The sequence below is a fragment of the Bactrocera tryoni genome, chromosome 5 (assembly GCF_016617805.1).
Source record: "Bactrocera tryoni isolate S06 chromosome 5, CSIRO_BtryS06_freeze2, whole genome shotgun sequence".
Classification (NCBI taxonomy): domain Eukaryota; kingdom Metazoa; phylum Arthropoda; class Insecta; order Diptera; family Tephritidae; genus Bactrocera; species Bactrocera tryoni.
In genome coordinates, this window is record NC_052503.1 from 44,180,658 (window position 1) to 44,199,665 (window position 19,008).

The 19,008-nt window shown below is 36.2% G+C and overlaps 1 protein-coding gene across 2 annotated transcripts in view; it reads right to left on the minus strand.

Annotated features, from left to right (window-relative positions):
- LOC120778660 (glutamate receptor 1-like) overlaps window positions 1-19,008 on the minus strand; it is a 136,338-nt gene that overhangs the window by 38,441 nt on the left and 78,889 nt on the right. For both annotated transcript variants that reach the window (XM_040110585.1, XM_040110583.1), the window contains exons 6-11: window positions 17,507-17,760; window positions 16,663-16,827; window positions 12,101-12,469; window positions 7,227-7,569; window positions 4,206-4,300; window positions 3,683-3,850 (exon numbers count right to left, since the gene is read on the minus strand). In XM_040110585.1, the coding sequence (XP_039966519.1) occupies window positions 3,683-3,850; window positions 4,206-4,300; window positions 7,227-7,569; window positions 12,101-12,469; window positions 16,663-16,827; window positions 17,507-17,760 (1,394 nt within the window). The remainder of the gene's footprint in view (window positions 1-3,682; window positions 3,851-4,205; window positions 4,301-7,226; window positions 7,570-12,100; window positions 12,470-16,662; window positions 16,828-17,506; window positions 17,761-19,008) is intronic.

Genomic DNA, 19,008 nt, shown 5'->3' on the forward strand with positions numbered 1-19,008 from the left:
AACTTGCCAAATAACCAAAATGAGGGAACGAACAAACCATAAGCATCGATGCCGTGGTTATTTTCCGTCCTGCTTTTGTTGTTGTTATTTCAGCTGCGATTGCTACTGTTTCTATGCGCTTTTGCCGTTGTTTAATGTTGATGGGGTGGAAAAGTTTAAATTTCACAAAATGCAAGGTTTAACCAAACCAGTGTATGCATACACATATATACATACACGACAATACACAAGCCACATACAGGAGGATGCCAACGACAAGGGCCAAAATACCGAAAAAGGAAATCAAATCATGTAGAAGTAAGTTTTTTCAAAGTTTTCTCATTTACATGCAGCGCAATTTATGGTACATTAATTTTTTACAAAAATGTTGGAGAAATTTTGCACAAAACTTGTTTGTGATTTGGGCCAGAGGAAATTGAAACAATAACAACAAGTTCATGCATGTGCATGCAAAGGTCCCGCAGCAAACAATTGGCTTCGGCGGGTGTTACCACTGTGGCTGACTACAGACGATGGCTGCTGTAAAGAAGAGTCATTCCTTGCAGCGACAAAATGAATTGCGCGAGTAAGCGTTTATTGCGAGCGAAAAAATGCACAGCGTGATTTAAAAAGCTTGGCACATTGTTCTTGCTTAAATATGAAAAATGCAAATCTTTTAAATATCAAAGATTTATTTATGGATTTACGCTTTTCTTAATATATGTGTGGAAAAATAAAGGAAGATTTTCATTTCATTTACATTGACTCCCTAAAATATTTTGCACAATTGTGATTATTAAATTTATTAAATCCGCGTCTTAACACTTCGAAGCTTTCAATGGTTTTTATAACTCTGCTAGAGTTATTCTATTACCAAACACTAAGTGGGATAGATATAGGGTTAAATTTATAAATACCACGACCACAAAACGCCATTAAACGAAAACTTAAAATATTTGACAAAATTGGCGTGGTTCAGCCCTCTAAAAGACTTAATATATATGTATATAACACAATTTTATGGTAAATTACACTTGATTCTTTCGTTTTCCAGAATACATATTATGAAGCAATTAACAAAACGAGATAAAAGTTGTCCAAATCGAACTGAAATTAGATATCGAATCAGTAGACCCCAGTGCCTATAGTTGACCTTTTACCGAAAAGATCGGTTAATGTGTGAGATAAATAAAACAAATCGGAGAAAATTCTTCCTTGATAATATCATGTATGAATGTCAATATTGGGTTGGATCGGATCAATAGTTCTCAGCCCCCATATATAGAGTTTTTTAATAAGGGCACCAAAAAAGGTTTATTAAATAAAATAAAAGCTGTTTGGGATATCAATGAAATTCTTCGTTCCTGTGAAAGAACATTCAATGTCATCATGTATGAAGCTCGATTTCTTTTGCATGGTCACTACGAGCACACTTGCAGAAGTCCAGACGTTGAACTCTATTTTCATAGCCAAATATTGCCCAAGTCCATACATTTAATTCGGGCCAAAAATACTCGGTTATCATTGAGCGGTAGCGATTCCTATTCATAGTAACATGCCGGTCTTCAACATCACGGAAAAAGTACGGGCCAATGACGCCGCTGGCCCATAAACCGTAATTTTTTCGGTATGCAATGGTGACTCATGGAGTACGTGTTGATTGCTGCCTGACCAATAATTCATGTTTTTCTTATTGAAGAAGCTCTTTAGGCAGAAATGAGCCTGTACGCTGCAGTTGATTTTTCGATGAAAAACGACGTGTAAGAGACTGATATGGGTCTTTCTCAAATGACGGAATAAATTATTTCCACTAGACGCTCAATAGTTAATCTGTTAGGACGATTATAACGACCATCAATTGAATGTAGCGCTCTAAAAGTTGAGGTCACTGACTTCGAATTTCGTTAATAAATTTTAGTAATTTCAACTCTATGTCGGACTGCATATCTTTCCAGGATAAAATGGCAAACCATACCGAAGAGTAATGTCGAAGGAGCGGGGAAATATGGCGTCATTAACTGTTCCTATCGATCTGTTTTCGTAGTGGAAAATCTGTTACTTAGTATAAAGATTTTCTAACTCTCCGGGGACTTTATACCGCATATATCGGCCAAAATGTACCTTAATAAAATTGAAAAAAGTTGCTTTTTTAATAATGTTGCTCAGAATGAATGAAATCTGGTGAGGACTTGTCCTAGAAAACTAACTTACAAACTATTTTGTACCTGAAGGTAATACATTTTGTCAATAAAGTATCGGGAATTTATAAATAAAACGAAAATTTTCCAATCATCATTCAAATTTTTTTTATCGCCTTCCAAGTAACATCAATTTGAAGCAATGCACATGTGCCAACGCAAATACGTTAAAAAATTTTGTAAAATTCGACAAACACTACTGAGGTCGACTGACATAATTAGCTGCTGTAAACACACTGGTTGACAGATCGCGCTAATTTTTGGGATCATAATTAAGGACAGTTATACCAACCCAGAAAAAAAATTTACCTGTTTTCCATATAATAATAATAAAATGAAGAATTGCCCACACTTTCTTGACAGAATGTACCTTCGTTTAAACCCTTGTAAGGTGCGAGAGTATGTCGAAATTTGTGCCCAAAAGAGTGTTTTTGCGGGAAGACCTTTATTCTTAATATGAACGAAACGTCAGTTGAAAGTCATGGTTTATTGAATATTTATGGTGATTTTGAAAAAAATGTGCTGGCATTACCCGACGAGGACTATTTTCAAGCCTTAGAAGGACTCGCAGAATTTTTGGCAGTCACTCTTTACGCTTTAATTGAAATGAAGAAGATTAAAGACGATTTGTATGTAAAAAATGCTGCTTTATCGTTATAGAAAGGAGTCGATTTTGCATCGGATTGTTAGTTATGATGAAAAACTAATACTTTACTTCAACCCTAAACAGAAAAATTTAAATGTGAAACCTGTCCAACCAGTAAAATTAACGGTAGAGCCAAATATCCACGGCGTCAAGGTAATGCTCTGTATTTGGGCGTATTGTATTATGAGCATCTTAAATGAGGTGAAACCATTGATATGGAACGATACCGACAACAGCTCACTAAACTGGAGCGAGCGATTGCTGGAAAATATGCGGAATTTGCGACTAAATACAAGGTAATAATTTTACATCATGGCAACGCACGGCCTCATGCCACAAGACAGGTAACAAAATATTTTTGTAAACAGGGCTGAAAAGTTTGACTTCATTCACTTATAGCCTAGACTTTGTTTCTTTTCACTAACATTTCTTCTGGCCGATGTAGAACGCCCTTACTGGAATACGTTTTGCGTCAATTGACTAAATAGAAAGGTGGGTGCCTACTTATTGATATATAGACCTGAGTCAATATATATTTGACTAGTTTACTTTTCTACAACTAAACTATAATTTCGGGTTCTCCTCATTGTAATATTATGAACCAACTACGATATGAATCAAAACATTTTTTATAAAAGTTTGTCTCATATTGATTTCAGATTTTAAAAGCTTTTATTTTTAAAACAAATTATTTCTAATGAATAAAAGAGATATGAGCTTATTTAACAAAAAAGAAATTTATAATTTGGTGTAAAAATAAAACAGCTAGTTTTACAACAACAACCATTCTACTTTTTCGGCAATAATGCGGCCCAGCCAGATATGGGTACAAAATTAAGACCAACACCCGCTTACTCACCCAAATTTCCTGGGATAATGGATCCATGAAACTGAATACACCAGGCGTTTGCTTCACCGGTTTCTTAATCATTATTGAAATGCCCAGTGACATGAATGGCTTGCTGAAATCGATGACACGCTCCCGTTCGGCGGTAATGGTCATGGCAGCGATTGCAATATCCGCTTCCTGTGTGGCCAAATATACGCAATAAAATGCCACGTCAGTGGTAGGCACATAAATGGAGGCGTGTTATTTCGTTTGGATGTTTTTGTTTGGGGTCATAGGCGCGTCGCGAAATTCGGTATGCAATAAAATCGTCCAACGATGGCAAAAGATAATCGTTACCGAGAGATAAAGGCGCCAGTCGACGTATAAAATGCGTTGTACGTTGGACGGTGGCAGTATACGTGGACGGAGATTGGAGAGAGAAATAAAGAAAATATTTTGAACGCGTTGTGGAACAAGAGTGTTCATGCAATTGGAATAAATTCGTGTGCAATCAATATGACAGTGAGCACGAGCGCACACGCTTGATACTTACCCGCCGTACCAGTTCACCGACCATGCCATCCCAGCCGCCGCGCACTGTGGGATTCTCTGAACCGTATGTGCCATCCTTGACCAGTCGTAATTCATCTGCATAGCGATGGTAAAGAAAGAGCGGCGGTGGTAAGCAATAGGAGAGAAAGAAACACAAGGCAGAAATATGAAAATTTACCTTAAATCTCGAATAGTTAAAGCACATATAGGAAATATTTCTTTCAATATATTCATATAAATATATAAATACTTATAATAATAAAGCGAGATGTAGATGTAGTTGATATTGAATCTACTATAAGAACTATTAACTTAACTGTCTAGCAAATAATTGTAATGAAAATATGTATTATAATTTTTGGGAGGTTACGGAGAAGAGCAAATATTTTGATAAAAAATTTCAAATATCTGCAATGATGATATGTAAAGACAACAGGAGCTACACGTTTTCTGTGATAAGAGTGAAGGATGTTTTGAAATTGGGAAAGATTATTTCATTCCAAAAATTATTTCAACTTTAAGCATATTTTGTCGAGTTTACTAGTATCCCGTTTTTCACAGAACTTTTTCTCACCTTTCGCAATTTTTTTTTACTTTTGTATAATATATTCGTTCAGGAACGACGTAAAGAATATTAAAATATACGTTGATAACTAAGCGGAAATTAAAACAACAATCTTTTCAATAATATTTTTCGATCGCAAGAGCGTTCTGAGAAACGTAAAAGCTGATAAAATCTGGATCAGTTCAGGATATACGCAAGTCTCTAATAGCGATAAAAATGAAACGGAACAGGATCAGATGAAATGGCTTAGGGGCGTGTTAAATCGCAAAGATCATGAGCGCAAAGAAAGTCACAAGTCACACTTTACGAATATCAGATGTAAGCCATATGTGCGTTATTAACGTTGTAAACTTGTGGAAAGTGCAGGGAAGTAGGCATGGAAGAGACGTTGAAATACCTCTTTTACTTATGTCTGGCCTTATCTAGAAATTGGTTTAGATATCTAGGAGCTCCGCAGTTCAAACAACTAGATGAAGTACCAGAATTATATATCAATCAGGAGGAGCATGGGTATCCTCGGGTAAAATAACTAGCCCCTTTTAAAAAATTTTTTCTCATATAAAAAATGAAATATGTTATTAGAATTTCTTATTGTTACAAAAAGACACCAGTGGCGAATTTAGAGGGGGGAAATGAGGGAAATTAGAACATTTATTCTATTCCTTTACGCGAAAAAATGTGGGCGGAGCTGAAAAAAAAGAATCTGTAGCCGGCAAGCAAAACAGACTACTTGCGAAGAATACTATAGGGTCTCTCTGTACATTCCTTTGTGGGATACAATCGGCGAAGTTTTGAGGACGCGCTTTTCTGGAGAAGTATTGGAAGAATTTCAACTGAGTTTGCTGCTTCCAAAAATGTGTGTGCTTTGAAAACCAAAGAAATGAAAAATCTTATTGACTTATCAAGCAGGTTCAAAAGCCTTTTGGATAATGACAACATCGTATGACGTTTGAAGCTCAGAGGTGAAGTTTATTACTTCTTCGGCAGAAACAAAACTACTGCTTTGGAAACGTTGAAGAACTGCGATGTGCATATTCCGCCCACTTCCAGTGACGAACGCGAGCTCTCAAAACGTGGCTAACGACAAACATGGAAACATGAGTACGCTTCAAGATAGAGAACATTGAAGGCACTACAGAAGAAGTTCTCGAAAGATTATCAAAACTTGGCCCACATCGTTTTATTTTTTGAAATTTTTCTATTCAATAGACGAGCTGCCTATAGTATTATTTATACATTGTCATGAAGTAGGTCACACGCACGTATACGATTTATAATGTTTTTTTCAATTTATGATAATAGAAGTTCGCTATGAAAGTTTTCCACCATGATACTAAACTGTATAAAGACGACTTTATTCATACATTTAGAGAAAAACATGTTTAAAGACGACGCACTTAGCCAAGCTAGCCTCGAGCGTACAAGTTCTCAGGGCTGTATCTCCGAAAAAATTACTCAAATAAACTTGAAAATTTAGGACTATACTTATATTAGAAGAATGTATAACTAAATAAGATAATAAAAAATTCGATTTTTTGAAACCCGTAAACCTATGTAACCCCTTAAACTTCGCAAAAAGCGTTAACGTTCTGCACGACATAAAGGTCAGCTCACATTAACAATGAACCTCGATTGCAAAGGACATGCAAGTCCTTCCCACAACCGTCGGGTCTACGTAGCCGGAACGGATCCGGATATTTATCCGGCCAAAGACTGTCAACTCAGCAGATTTCTGCCGCTACAACAACTTCAATGAGAGGTCAATGGATGTGCTGACAGCCCGCCCGTGTAACCATACGTCACCTATAATACCATTCCATAGCTAATAATGAACGAGAGATAATTGTGACTCTCCCGGTAAGTTTTCACAAACATTTCATAGGGTGGACTAAAATATGGAGGTTATTGCTTATCACAATTTACTACTTACAAGCGTAATCTCCTTTTTTATCAGAAAAGATTTCTTGAGTTATTGTATTGTATATATATGCTTTATATATATCTGAATCAATCGAAGCTAGAAGCAGGGGCTATGCAAAAAGAATTCATATAGGTGTCTGAGTTATACATAAAATCCTGTCTCCACTGAAAACAATTGTATTAGAAAACTTTACTTATTAAAATCTTCAACTACCAACCAATTCAGAGCTCAATTTCCTCCTGAATAGCCCTAATTTTTTTCCGACAATTAAATTTTCCTAAAGCACCGTCTTTCGAATGTCATAAAAGGAATGTAGTTAAGCTTTTATGGAATAAAATGAACATGGAACTTATCGTCAGCACAATGGAAATATTTATGTTCCTTAACTTAAACGCAATACTCCTGGTAAGTGAGTCAATAAAATTTTGATTGCAAACCTACTACAACACACACATAATCACGTATGGATGTGTACACATAAATCTCTGCAAACGTATGCACTTTTCATGCATCGCCAAATACACTTGAATACTCACAATTGATGCCCAACTTCTTGGCCAATAAATCGGCTAAGTCCTTGCAGTAACCCTCAAAGCGGTCATTGCCATCCAATTGCTCACCAATGCCGGGGCGTTTCGACATCATGTACGGCTCCTCGAGCAATGTGGTAACGATGTATGTGCGATTCTTTTCGATTTCCGCATGCGGCCGTAGACGCACGTACTTGGCGGAGAGCGGTTGAAGGCCAGCATCATCACTCCATTCAGCCACTTTCACCATGGCGCTGTTGACAGTCATTTCGACAACGTGCAGTGTGTAGTTCACCCTCCGACCGTCGTCGTTAAATTTAATGTCGCCTGTGAGACCTTCGATTTCCACCTGTCCGGAGCGTGAGTGTGTGGTAACGTAGCACATAAAACAGAGAAGAAGAAAAAGAGATGAGGAAAGGCAAATAATGAGTTTTCAACTAGAACAAAGTGAGAATAGCTATGGCTGGTTGTGTGACCTACGTGCTCGTCGATGGGTGTGTGTGTGGGTGGCAGGTGAGTGCTGCTCACATTGACTCATGTACATACTTATGTATAAAGTTTGTATGAGCGTGTGTACATGCCACAGCAGCACGATATGCCAGCGTCTTTGTTGATAACGGTTTAATGATGCGGAGTGTAATGGTTGATTTAAATTGCGCAGCTGTAGAAAATTTAATTGCATCGACGACGTGACGTATATGTAATATTTGTATGTGAAAGTTTCGTGTTGTAAGCGCTTGTTATGTAATACATGACGACGTGTGCCCACGAAAATGTGATATCCAATTAAATGTTGCTTTTGTTGCCAATTACTCGCAGCTTATTCATTACACCATGACTTGACGGTGAGCTTCCTTCAACAAGTGCGACCGTTGCGCACATATGTACGTGCTTACTTGCCACATGCCGCACCTGTATGTAAGTATGGCAGTATTTTATTGGTTTTATACGGTGTTTTTGCTGAACGCGAATGAATGCATGAATGTGCGTTGAACGAACGATTTTCCACTGACGTGCTACTAATTTTGGCTCATTATTCAGGCACACATCAGCGCAGTAATAAACAATTGCGATAAGTAATGAAGTTTTTACCAAACAGGTAGGCAATTTTTGAGAGACAATAATAATGAATTAAACGAAGCGAAGATTTTTATCTTACAAACTGAAACTCAAGGAATACGTGCTTCGCTGTTAATGACTTAATCAATGAAATTTTTTGCCATCGACGCAATTATCATTTTTAACACTGAGTTCACATTTTATACATACAGCTGTTGACAACTAATAAGAAACGCTACATAGTTTGAAGTAAATTACGTCATTTTCCAGTAAACTTACTTTTACTGGTTTTTCACTCATTTTATTGAAACTTACGTTAAACTAAGTTAAACTAATAGTGGTAAAAATTGTAATTAATTTTTTTTCTTTTTTGTGAAAATTTTAACAAAAATGTGTAGAATCAACGATTTGAGTGTAACAGCTAATAAGAAACGAAAATATTTTATAAGCAAAAAAGGCTGTTATTAAAAAAAAATTGCTTACTTTCAGGTAGTATTTTGTTAATTAACCTTTTACTTTAATACTGCTTCACATCGATTGCGAATTAACGTTATAAGACACTGACAGCGCACCACTAGCGTTGCTTGCCACGCCGTCCTAATTTTATCAAAGAGGACATCCATATTTGTGATATTTTTGGTACCTACAGCTTTTTAGACATCAACCCAGATGTGTTCTCTTTAGGGCATTCTAAAACATTCATGAAATTTTCAACAAAAAACTTTTATGTCAACTTTCCCTTATGCTTTGGATTGTTATTTTGTTGGAATTTCCATATAACAGGCTAATTCCTCCTTAGTCCATTGCAGAATGACATTTCTTAGAATGTCGACATATTTCTCCTATTTTAAAATTATACCAATCGTATGGAGCGGACCTACACCATTCTATGAAAAAAATTCCCACACCATGATTTATCCTCCACCATACCCAACTACGCGTGAAACATAGCGAGGATCAAATTCTTGATAGATTGGTCGGCGAACATACCTTCGACCACCAGGATCTATGTGATTAACTTTGGTTATATCGCTCTAAACAACATATTGCCATTGAATTGTTATCCAAGATCAATAATAGTTGGCAAAGTCTACGCGTCATTTCATCGAATTTTAGTCAGAAGTGGGTTCCGACGAAGTGGCGAGCTGCCTTGCCGTGAAGTCCAAATTCGACCACGCCGGGAAATTATTTTCTTGGATATTTGGATTTATATTCGTCTTGACTTTTATGCATAATGTTGGTGGAACTCTTTTATGGGCCTCTTCGCGAGATAGTATTACTTCTGCGGTATATTTCTGTTGAAGTTTTTCGGGGTTTTTCTTTGCGTGCAATACTGAAAATAGTTTCAAAATTCTGTATATGCTTAAGGACATTCAAAACAATTTTTTTTGGAGCACTTGACCTTATTCGATATTTTTTTGCACATCTTTCTAGATCAACGAATCTCAGAAATGTAGCTGCGAACGGTAAGTGTATAGCTGCAGCTTTTCTTCATTAAAAAACGTGAATAATATATTTTAAACCACGACTTTGAAAGACACGCTTACTACAAATCAATAATATTATTAATAAAACTTAACACCCTGAGGAATTTTAATTCTTTAAACAACTGATTCGTGAATTTCGTAGTAAATAGAGTAACATGAATAATGCAAAACTTCTAGGAAAATAAATAACGGTATATCAAAAATTTTTATCGTTATACTCATCAGTCACCTACAATAAATGGAGCATTTCTAATTAACTATCAACAGCTGTATGTCATCATCCAAAAGACTAAATGACACTGAAGCACTGAAATAAGTAAAGTATTTCTCATTGTGATGAAGGACTACAACATATATTTATACCCTGAACAGAGTATTTTAAGTTTGTCACGAAGTTTGTAACACCCAGAAGGAAGCGTCGGAGACCCTATAAAGTATATATAAGTATAAATAATCAGTATCTTGTGCTGAGTCTGTCCGTCTGTCTATCTGTATGTATACGAACTGGTTCCTCATTTTTAAGATATCCTTTTTGAAATTTTGTAAACGTCATTTTCCCTTCAAGAAGAACACTATATATTGGTAAAGTATAGCATATAGCTGCCATACAAACCGAACGATCGGAATCAATGGCTTGTATAAAAAACTTCCTCATTTAACGATATACCTTCACGAAATTTGGTATGAGTTATTGTTCATAGAAATAATGTAATATCGAAAAAAAATTTTTCAGATCGGCTCACTATAGCATATATGTGCAATACAAACCGAACAATCGGAATCAAGAGCTTGTAAGGAAATTTTCGCATTTTACGTGGTATTTTCACAAAATTTTACATGGATTACTGCTTAAGGTAATAACATAATCTCCGCAAAAATTGCTAAGATCAGATTACTATAGCATATAGCTTCCATACAAACTGAACACCTAGTTACTAAAAGAAATACACCTGTAAAGAGTATATTAGGTTCGGTGCAGCCGAAGTTAACGTTTGTTCTTGTTTTATAAAAACTTTGGTACATTGTTGTGTGCAAAAACTGAAACGGGTACATGTGGAAAGGCGGACAATGGTTACATATTGGTCATATCTTAGAGCGGAAGCTGAATATTTTATGCTACAAATATGTAATAAGATGTAGTGGATCGTAAGCAATAAAAAGCTCAATGTACAATTTTTTTGATGATACGAAGTTTTTCATTTTATGTGACGATATGGTTTCTGACTTTTAATTCTGGGTGCTCTAAACTTCATGGCAATGTCAATATACTCTATTCAGCGTATAAAAATTATCACAAAAGGCACAAAACCGACTCCTTATTAAATGGCTTAGACAATGAACTTGACAGCACTTACTTTTACGTGAAATATCATATCGCACAAACTGTTTTTCAATTTGATTAGCATATCGTTCATAACATTTTGATGATGTCCCCTTCAAAAACAATAATATTCGGAAGCAATCAAGCATCAATCAAGATCTCTCAATAAACTTTCATACGAATATTTGCTGAGTAATATAATGAAATGAAGTTATGCTCTAATAGTGCAAGAAGTTTTCAAAATATTTGCATTATCTCAATAAATATAGCAAAAAGGTTCAACGTTCTTTAATAAATTCAAATAAATATAATAATTATTTCAAATGTTTGATCATTATTAGTATACAATTTTAAAATTGTTATATTTTCGATGCTTTTAATTTCAGAAATTGGTGTTATTTAGTGCAAATGACACTGAACAAATTCTTCTTCGTTCTCCTAGAAATCTTAAGTATGCTTCAAGAGCCACTTACACTAGTAAAATAAAGATAGTAATGTGTCTGAACTCTATATTTCCTCAAGAGGATATATTCATCCGCACAATAATTAAATATCAGATAGGCATTTCAGCAGTATGCTTCTTATTTCATCAATTAAATCCTCAGCATTTCATCACCTATGAACCATTCTTCATTATTTTCCAATGTGACCCTTCTCACTGTTTGTGTATGCCTCCATAATTCCGCTTTCAGTGAAAGTCCCACGTCGCCATTATTTTCAATTCACTAAGTTCGCACACATTTGTACTCAGCACTCATCCACTCAACCAGTGACTGAATTAGATTTCCAACCACGAATACATCGAAGCCCACAAGGGTCTTACAGTTTTTAAACTGTTAGGTGACCCTTTGCCACCGTTGCTCTAAATAAGTATTAACTGACTTCACTTGTACCTTAGTTTGTTGCGCATCGTTGTCGGCTTCTGGTAAGTACACATATCCGCCAACACCTTGCCTCCCCACACATGGTGCCACAGCAACGCCATAACATGGGTTGCTTTTCCACTCGCTTACCTTTCTCAAATAGCGCGAAATTTTATCACCATGTTCCCATGGGTTCACCCAACCTTTCGATGTGTTGCAGTCGAGCGCTCGAGGCATTGTCCCGCCGCCACCACCATTGCCACCACCGTTACCAATGCCAATGCCACCGCCTCCACCTCCGCTACCGCCGCTGCCACCGATTCCATTGCCAATGCCGCCAACGCTGCCGCCAGCTGCCATGCCCAGTGTACCGTTAATGGATGTGGAGGCCGCTGCCATTAGTGTTTGTTGACCCCGCCGCTGGATGTTGTTGCGGAATTGGTCGGGTTTCTTGCGCAGTATTTTGTTGAAGGCTTCGACCAGCACGAAAACGGCATCGTACATGAGGGCTGCCTGTGCCTGTGGGAAATGGAAGAATGATTGGGTAAATAAAGTTAAGTACACAGACTTAGTGTTGGTTTTGTATTTAGTGGTTTTATTGTTGTTGTTGTTATAGCTATTCGTTGATGTACCGGAAACGAAAGGATTTGTTAACTTATAATGAGCACATTACTTAACGCTTTTGTTTTGTCGGACAACAAGCGTGTAAATACCTAAGTATGCCGAAGAGCTAGTAAGTGGGTACTTAGGTGTATGTACTTGTAAATGAAAGAGTATGTGATTTATTTGCCGCTCATGGTCAGCTCAATTGCTTTGCTTCATTTCTAGTGTGCATCAAGGCTATACATATGTATTGCATATATCACGAGAGCGAACTATTTGTGTTTATAGAAGTAAAGTAAATGTTTATTTCAGTATTTAGTTGTTCATCGTAGTACTGATTGTATTCTAGTTAGTATGTTTGTCTTGAGTTAAAACCCCTATGACGTATCTACAATTGGGTTTGAGAGAATGAACCAAAAATGTACATTACGAGTGGAGACGGATCTTAAGTAGTTGCTCACACGGTTTTTAGAGTTTTGGAGTTGGGTACAATTTCTGGAAATAATAATGATTGACATAGGTCATAGAATATATTGCTATGCAACGTCTTGTTTAAAGTATAATATTGTGTCCATAATAATAGTTTTATAACGGGTGAACCAAATAGATGTACTTTCCCAAGCGACATCGCTTCGTTCTATGGGCTCTCTAAAAGTTCCAAGAATATCCAACGTTTTCAAGACCAATGGGTAAGTTCAAGAGCTGTCATTTCATCCAGAAAAAACTGCTTGGTATGGTGACATTGAAACTCATGATCTAGGCTTTCGACAAGACGGCGCCATTTCTCACAAATCGCATAAATCAATTTACTGAGAGACCACTCCTGTGAGCATGTTTTCATGTTTTGAGCCGGTCGATTGGCCACCAAGATCGTGTGAAATCACACCGGTAAACTGCGTTCTATGAGGATATGTAAAGATGCAGACAATCCCGCTTTAACATAGGCTTCGGCAAAAAACATCACGGGTGTCATTCGCCAGTCGACAGTCGAAATATTCGAACGAGCTATCGATCAATCACATCGCTAGTTCAGTGAATGAGCGCAAAACGAATTGGTCACCGATCCCGATTTGTTCATCAATGGGGCTAACTTTTGTTTGCAAAAGTATGACAATACACAAAATTGTGCAATTGAAACGGAGTTGATATTCCACAAGCCTTTATGGTGACGTTGTTGGTTGTGTTTATTGCTACTTCTTCGAAAAGTCACTGTTTGGTGTCTTCTAAGGGCAAACGGAATCATTGGTTAATATTTCTTCAAAAATGAAGCCGTTCATAATTTTACAGACAATAATATTATAGAACAATGATTAATGACTGTTTTTATATCTGAAGAAGGATGTTGATGTATTATCGAGGTGTGTTGCACTCAAAACTTTTTCCGACCGGGCAAACTGTCAACAAGGAATACTATTTGAGAGTCATGCGTCCATTGCGCGAAACTATTCGTACAAAGAGGCCGGAATTATGGGCCGTATTCACCTGATTTAGCTCCGTATCAATTGTAGACATGAATCGTTACACGCATTGAATGCTTTTCCAGGAAATTGATTTTTTTAGCAGTTTCGACGATTGGAAAAAACGTTAGTATAAAGGCATTGGAGGCAAGGGGAATTACTTTGAGGGGCCATATGGATTTTTAAGAATAAATTAAGAAGTTTAAAATTATGAACAAAGTCTTATAATTTTTTGCTTTTAACAGTACAGTCAACGAAATAGTCAGTTTACTGAAGCAAACTATTGGTGGGCCAGCGGTCTCCAAGGTCGAGCGATTTAACACGGCTGGAATATTGTTTCCGAAGTTGTGTGAAGTCTGTTGTCTAAACAGATAAGTCCGAGACGTTCAATTTAATTGGGCCTTTCACCTTGAATTTATTCGATCCTGCCGCGGCGGTCGCTTGCCAAAATCTTAATGCATAATAGCAAAACAAAAAGCAGAATTCTTGGCCATTATATTAAATTATATGCATCTTATTTCTTATTAAGACGTATAAGAAAACAATCTTTGTTATATCAATTACATATAAAAAGTTATTTTAAACTGTAACGGAAAATGAATATAAGGTAATAAGTTGATCAAACTTGGAGAGTTGAGTTTCAGAGAAAGTGGTTTTCGTAAGATGATGTACTTGTATGTCACTGGCAGAAAGGATACTTTTTACATTACAGAAAATTCGACTGTAAATGCAGAGGGAAAATCGCTAAAATTGTTTTTTTAGTAAATTTCAAAACTTTTTTTCCATTCTTTCCAGCGAACCTTGAAATCTCATCAAAGCAGCTTGATTGGAATTCAAGATGTTTTTCTAAAACATTTCTGGTTTGCTCGGTTCACAAGTAATTTTAATAATAATTTAAGTTAATAATCAGTCAATAGTTTAAAAGTACAAACCATATCACCGCACATTGCCACATAATCTCAAAAAATGGTTTCCACGAAATTTTGCACCATACAATTTAATTTGAATTAAATTTTATAGAGTTATATATATATGCATGTACATAGAACAAAGCGTGCTCACACAGTTTTACTGCAAAAAGGAAAGCCCCGATTTATTTTAAAAATCCCCATTTCATTGAATTGCTTTCCGCACACGCTTTTATTATTATTATGATTTGTGGAGTGAGAATAATATGCGGATCAAATGCGATTTAAATATCGTTAGGTATGTTACCAAAATATCCTCTTATCCTGCGAAGCGAAATAAAAGTGAAGATGGCAGACGAAACACGTACGAAAACTTTGACACTTCTCATATTTTTATGTTGTTGTAATTTTTGTTGTGCTTTTTGTCTACAACTTATACCCTTTTTCACATTTTGACGTTAAGAGCACATGCACAATTCGTTTCGTGTCTGAGTGGGTGTAGGCCTTGCTATCACTGTGTCATATCGACATTATCGCCACATTTACCCTGCCAAAAGCGAACAAATAACAAAATAATAATAAGAGTACAACGATGACAGAAATAAACAAAGCGCACAAAAAATGTTAAGAGCAAATACAAACAAGGAAAGTGCAAGTTACACACACGTATACACACTTATTGTTTTCTTCCGTATATATGTATGCCCAAAAAATCATAGCGAACCGTAAAAGTGAATGGGTTGGTTGGCTAAGCTGACTGTGTCATGTGATATGCGTTATGAATACTATAAGTGATGTTGTCAAGAAGTTGTGTATTTATGGTTGCTTCACATTTATATATAAGTACATATGTAAATATATGTATATGGTTGAAGCGTTTCCCTACAGTGGCGAAATCAATGTAGTGAGAAGAGGATTTGATTTGGGAAAGTTGGTTGGGTAAAAGGGCATGGTAACTTCCGAAAATCTGTATCTGTATCGATATTTTTTTATTTTTTTAAGAATATTATTGTCTGACGTGGAAGAACTAGTATACTTTTGATCAACAATTTATAACTGGTTAGGTCAATTTAGGATTTAAAAATTCGATTACTTTTTACATAAAATATGTTTTTGGTTAATAAAACTAGAGTTTTCTTAACAAGTCCATAATTTTTAGCAAAGTTGCTGTAAATTTAAAAATGTATGAACTTTATTGGCATTTTTGATATAGATTCAGGTCCTATTTGCAATTTTGTTTCACATAGCATAATCTAGAGCAACCGTCGCCTCTAAAGGCACTCTTGATAAAGGTGATTGGCCCGGTAGCCATTAAAATATCAATAGTATAAAGTTGTACAAGGCTGAAATTAAGAAACTCAATTAATTTTTTCTTACTCCTCAAAAAAATTATCCAATTGGCCGACTAGTTAGAAAAGAGTCTATAATTAATTGCTTTCACTGCTGGGTTGTTATAGTCATATTTACGTAAAGTATGCATGAAGGACTCAAAGCTTTAGTGCAGACTTATAAATATATATAAACATGTACGTGTGAGTGTATGTTTTTGTGTACATAAGTTAACAAACAACTACTACATGAAACGCCTGTGGTTAAACAAGTCAATAGTATTGTTTTGCATGTTTCTACACTTGTCAGCATATGAAGGCATATACAAGGATGCCTTAATGTCATATTCCTATACAAATTTTGATATAGCAATAAATGTGTGTATGTGATAAACATTTTTGTATTGCTTACGTACCGAAATTGATTCCCTGCCGGCGCCAATCGATGTTGCCGGATCCAAGCGCTTCCAACTGTCAAAGAAATCACGTACGAACCGACGATTAGTGTCAACAATACGAAATCCGGTTATATTGATGGCACCAAATTCGATGATTTCACTCTCCCAACGATCGTCCATTACCTGAAACGGATCAAATCAATGCCGGCATATGAATGGACAATGCAAAACGCTCTGAAACAAAAACGTTAAAAAAACCGTAACGAAAAACAAACAAAAAGCGTTCTGACATACGTCTGAGTCAACAAATCGGATAAATGTTCGCCACAAGTATTTCCCGAATCAGCATGACTTTTGGCATTGCACTAAGTGAAAATTGGCACGTAGCGCCAGATTCAATGGCAACACGTACAACATGGATAATTGGTTATTAATGTGGTTTCAAACATTGAAACCGCCGAACAAACCGAAAAAGCCACATAAATCGCTTTGCGGGTGCCCGCACAAATAAAACTCTGCCATAAAAACAGACAAAACTACATACTATGTGTATAGTATGTAAGCCGTGTATAGCACCGATATATGAGCAAAAGCCAAGTTGTGCTTACGCTGTGTGCATTTTGTGTTAGTCAGCATATTTGTTTACATTCACCTTTGCTCATTTGTGGCTTGGCAGTCATGCAAAACGATTTATTTACTTGGCTTTTATGCAGGAGCGTGCCACCCGCAGCTATACACGTATTTGTGGGAGTGTGTGCGCACAAAGATATTAGTACACAAATGAACACACAAAACAAAAATATAGTTTTTTATTGTATGAAATGTATGTAGGTAGGCATGTGTACGTAAAAGTTGCTCTTACCAAACCGCTTAGCAAATAGTGATATGTCCTTCTTCCGAGCGATATATCGCGCACATGTTGAATGAGTATCTGTTTGGCCATTTCCGTTGGGCAATCCAGCACAATGTATTTGTTGGTGAAGCGTCCCAAATCCTCGAGCGTATGCAGGAAGTCGATGGCCATTGTTACATTCGCAATACGCTTTACCATTTCCACTTGAAATGACTCGTTGCCGGGTTTAAGCCCTTGGTAAATCTGTTGCAATCGCAGGAGTCCTGCAAGAGAAGAGATGATAGATAAGGTAAAATTGTATGCATGTATGCATGTATATTTGTATATAGCCTTAATGATACTTTTTCACGGTTGAACATATGTATATAGTAAATGAAGACTAGTTTACTATATTTCAAATACATAGTCAGACATGTAGTTCAAGGTTAATGAACAACAAGTAGAGCATACAGCACCTGAGATTAAAATTTGTTGAAACTTGTAAGTACTTTGTATGAAGTTAGACGTAATTGTTAGTTTTTTGGCATAAAAGAAAACCAGTTCAGAAGAAGATAAGAAAAATCTTAACTTCGGTTTAACCGAAGCTATAATAGCTTTCAAAAGTAAGAAATAAGTTTCCGAAGCTATAATAACTTTCAAAAGTAAGAAATAAGTTTCCATACAAAAACTTGATTTTTATCGGTCAGTTTGTATGATCGCTGTATGCTAAAGTAGTCCGATCTGAAAAATATAATCGGATATCATCGCACTACCAAAATCCGAAATATTCCTATACATAATATAAATCTGCGAAAAAGGACTGAATTTTTGCAGTGGTCTGATAAGGTTCAGACTTACGAGCATCATTTTGAGCAGAAAACAATGTGTGAAACATTTTAAGATGAACATTTCATTAACTTAAAGACTAGTTTTCGTAAATATTAACAAACAGGATGAATCGTCCCGCTGATCGTATGTATATGTATTTAATGCGGTCTCCTTGCTTGATCGTACGAATTCCCACATTCATAAAGAGAATTATTACTATTGATGCAAACAAGTCAATAATCATCGGAATGAAGGGAAAAAACCAGCCGAAGTAAAAAAAAACCACTCCAAAGCCGCTCAAAATCAAGGTAATGCTCTTTTTTTTATATTCGTGGTTTGGTGTATCACGAATTTGTTCCGGAGAAAGAGACGGTCAATATTGAGTTCTATTTGGTAGTATTTAGGCATTTGCGTGAAAATATCCGTCCAAAACGGTAGGAATTGTGAAAAAACAATTCATGGATTTTACACGATGATAATTTACCATCGCAGCGACTGACGATTTTGACCGAATTTAAGGCCAAATCTTGATGAATACCATCGATCAACCACCGTATTCATCAAATTTCAATCTGTATGATTTTTTCTTGTTAACCAAACTGCAATTGACGGTCTGTGGAACTCGTTTTCAGTTGATCGAAGAGATTAAAAAAAATCGCTGAATGAGCTGAAGGCCATCTGAAAAAGTGCTTATGAAAAGTGTT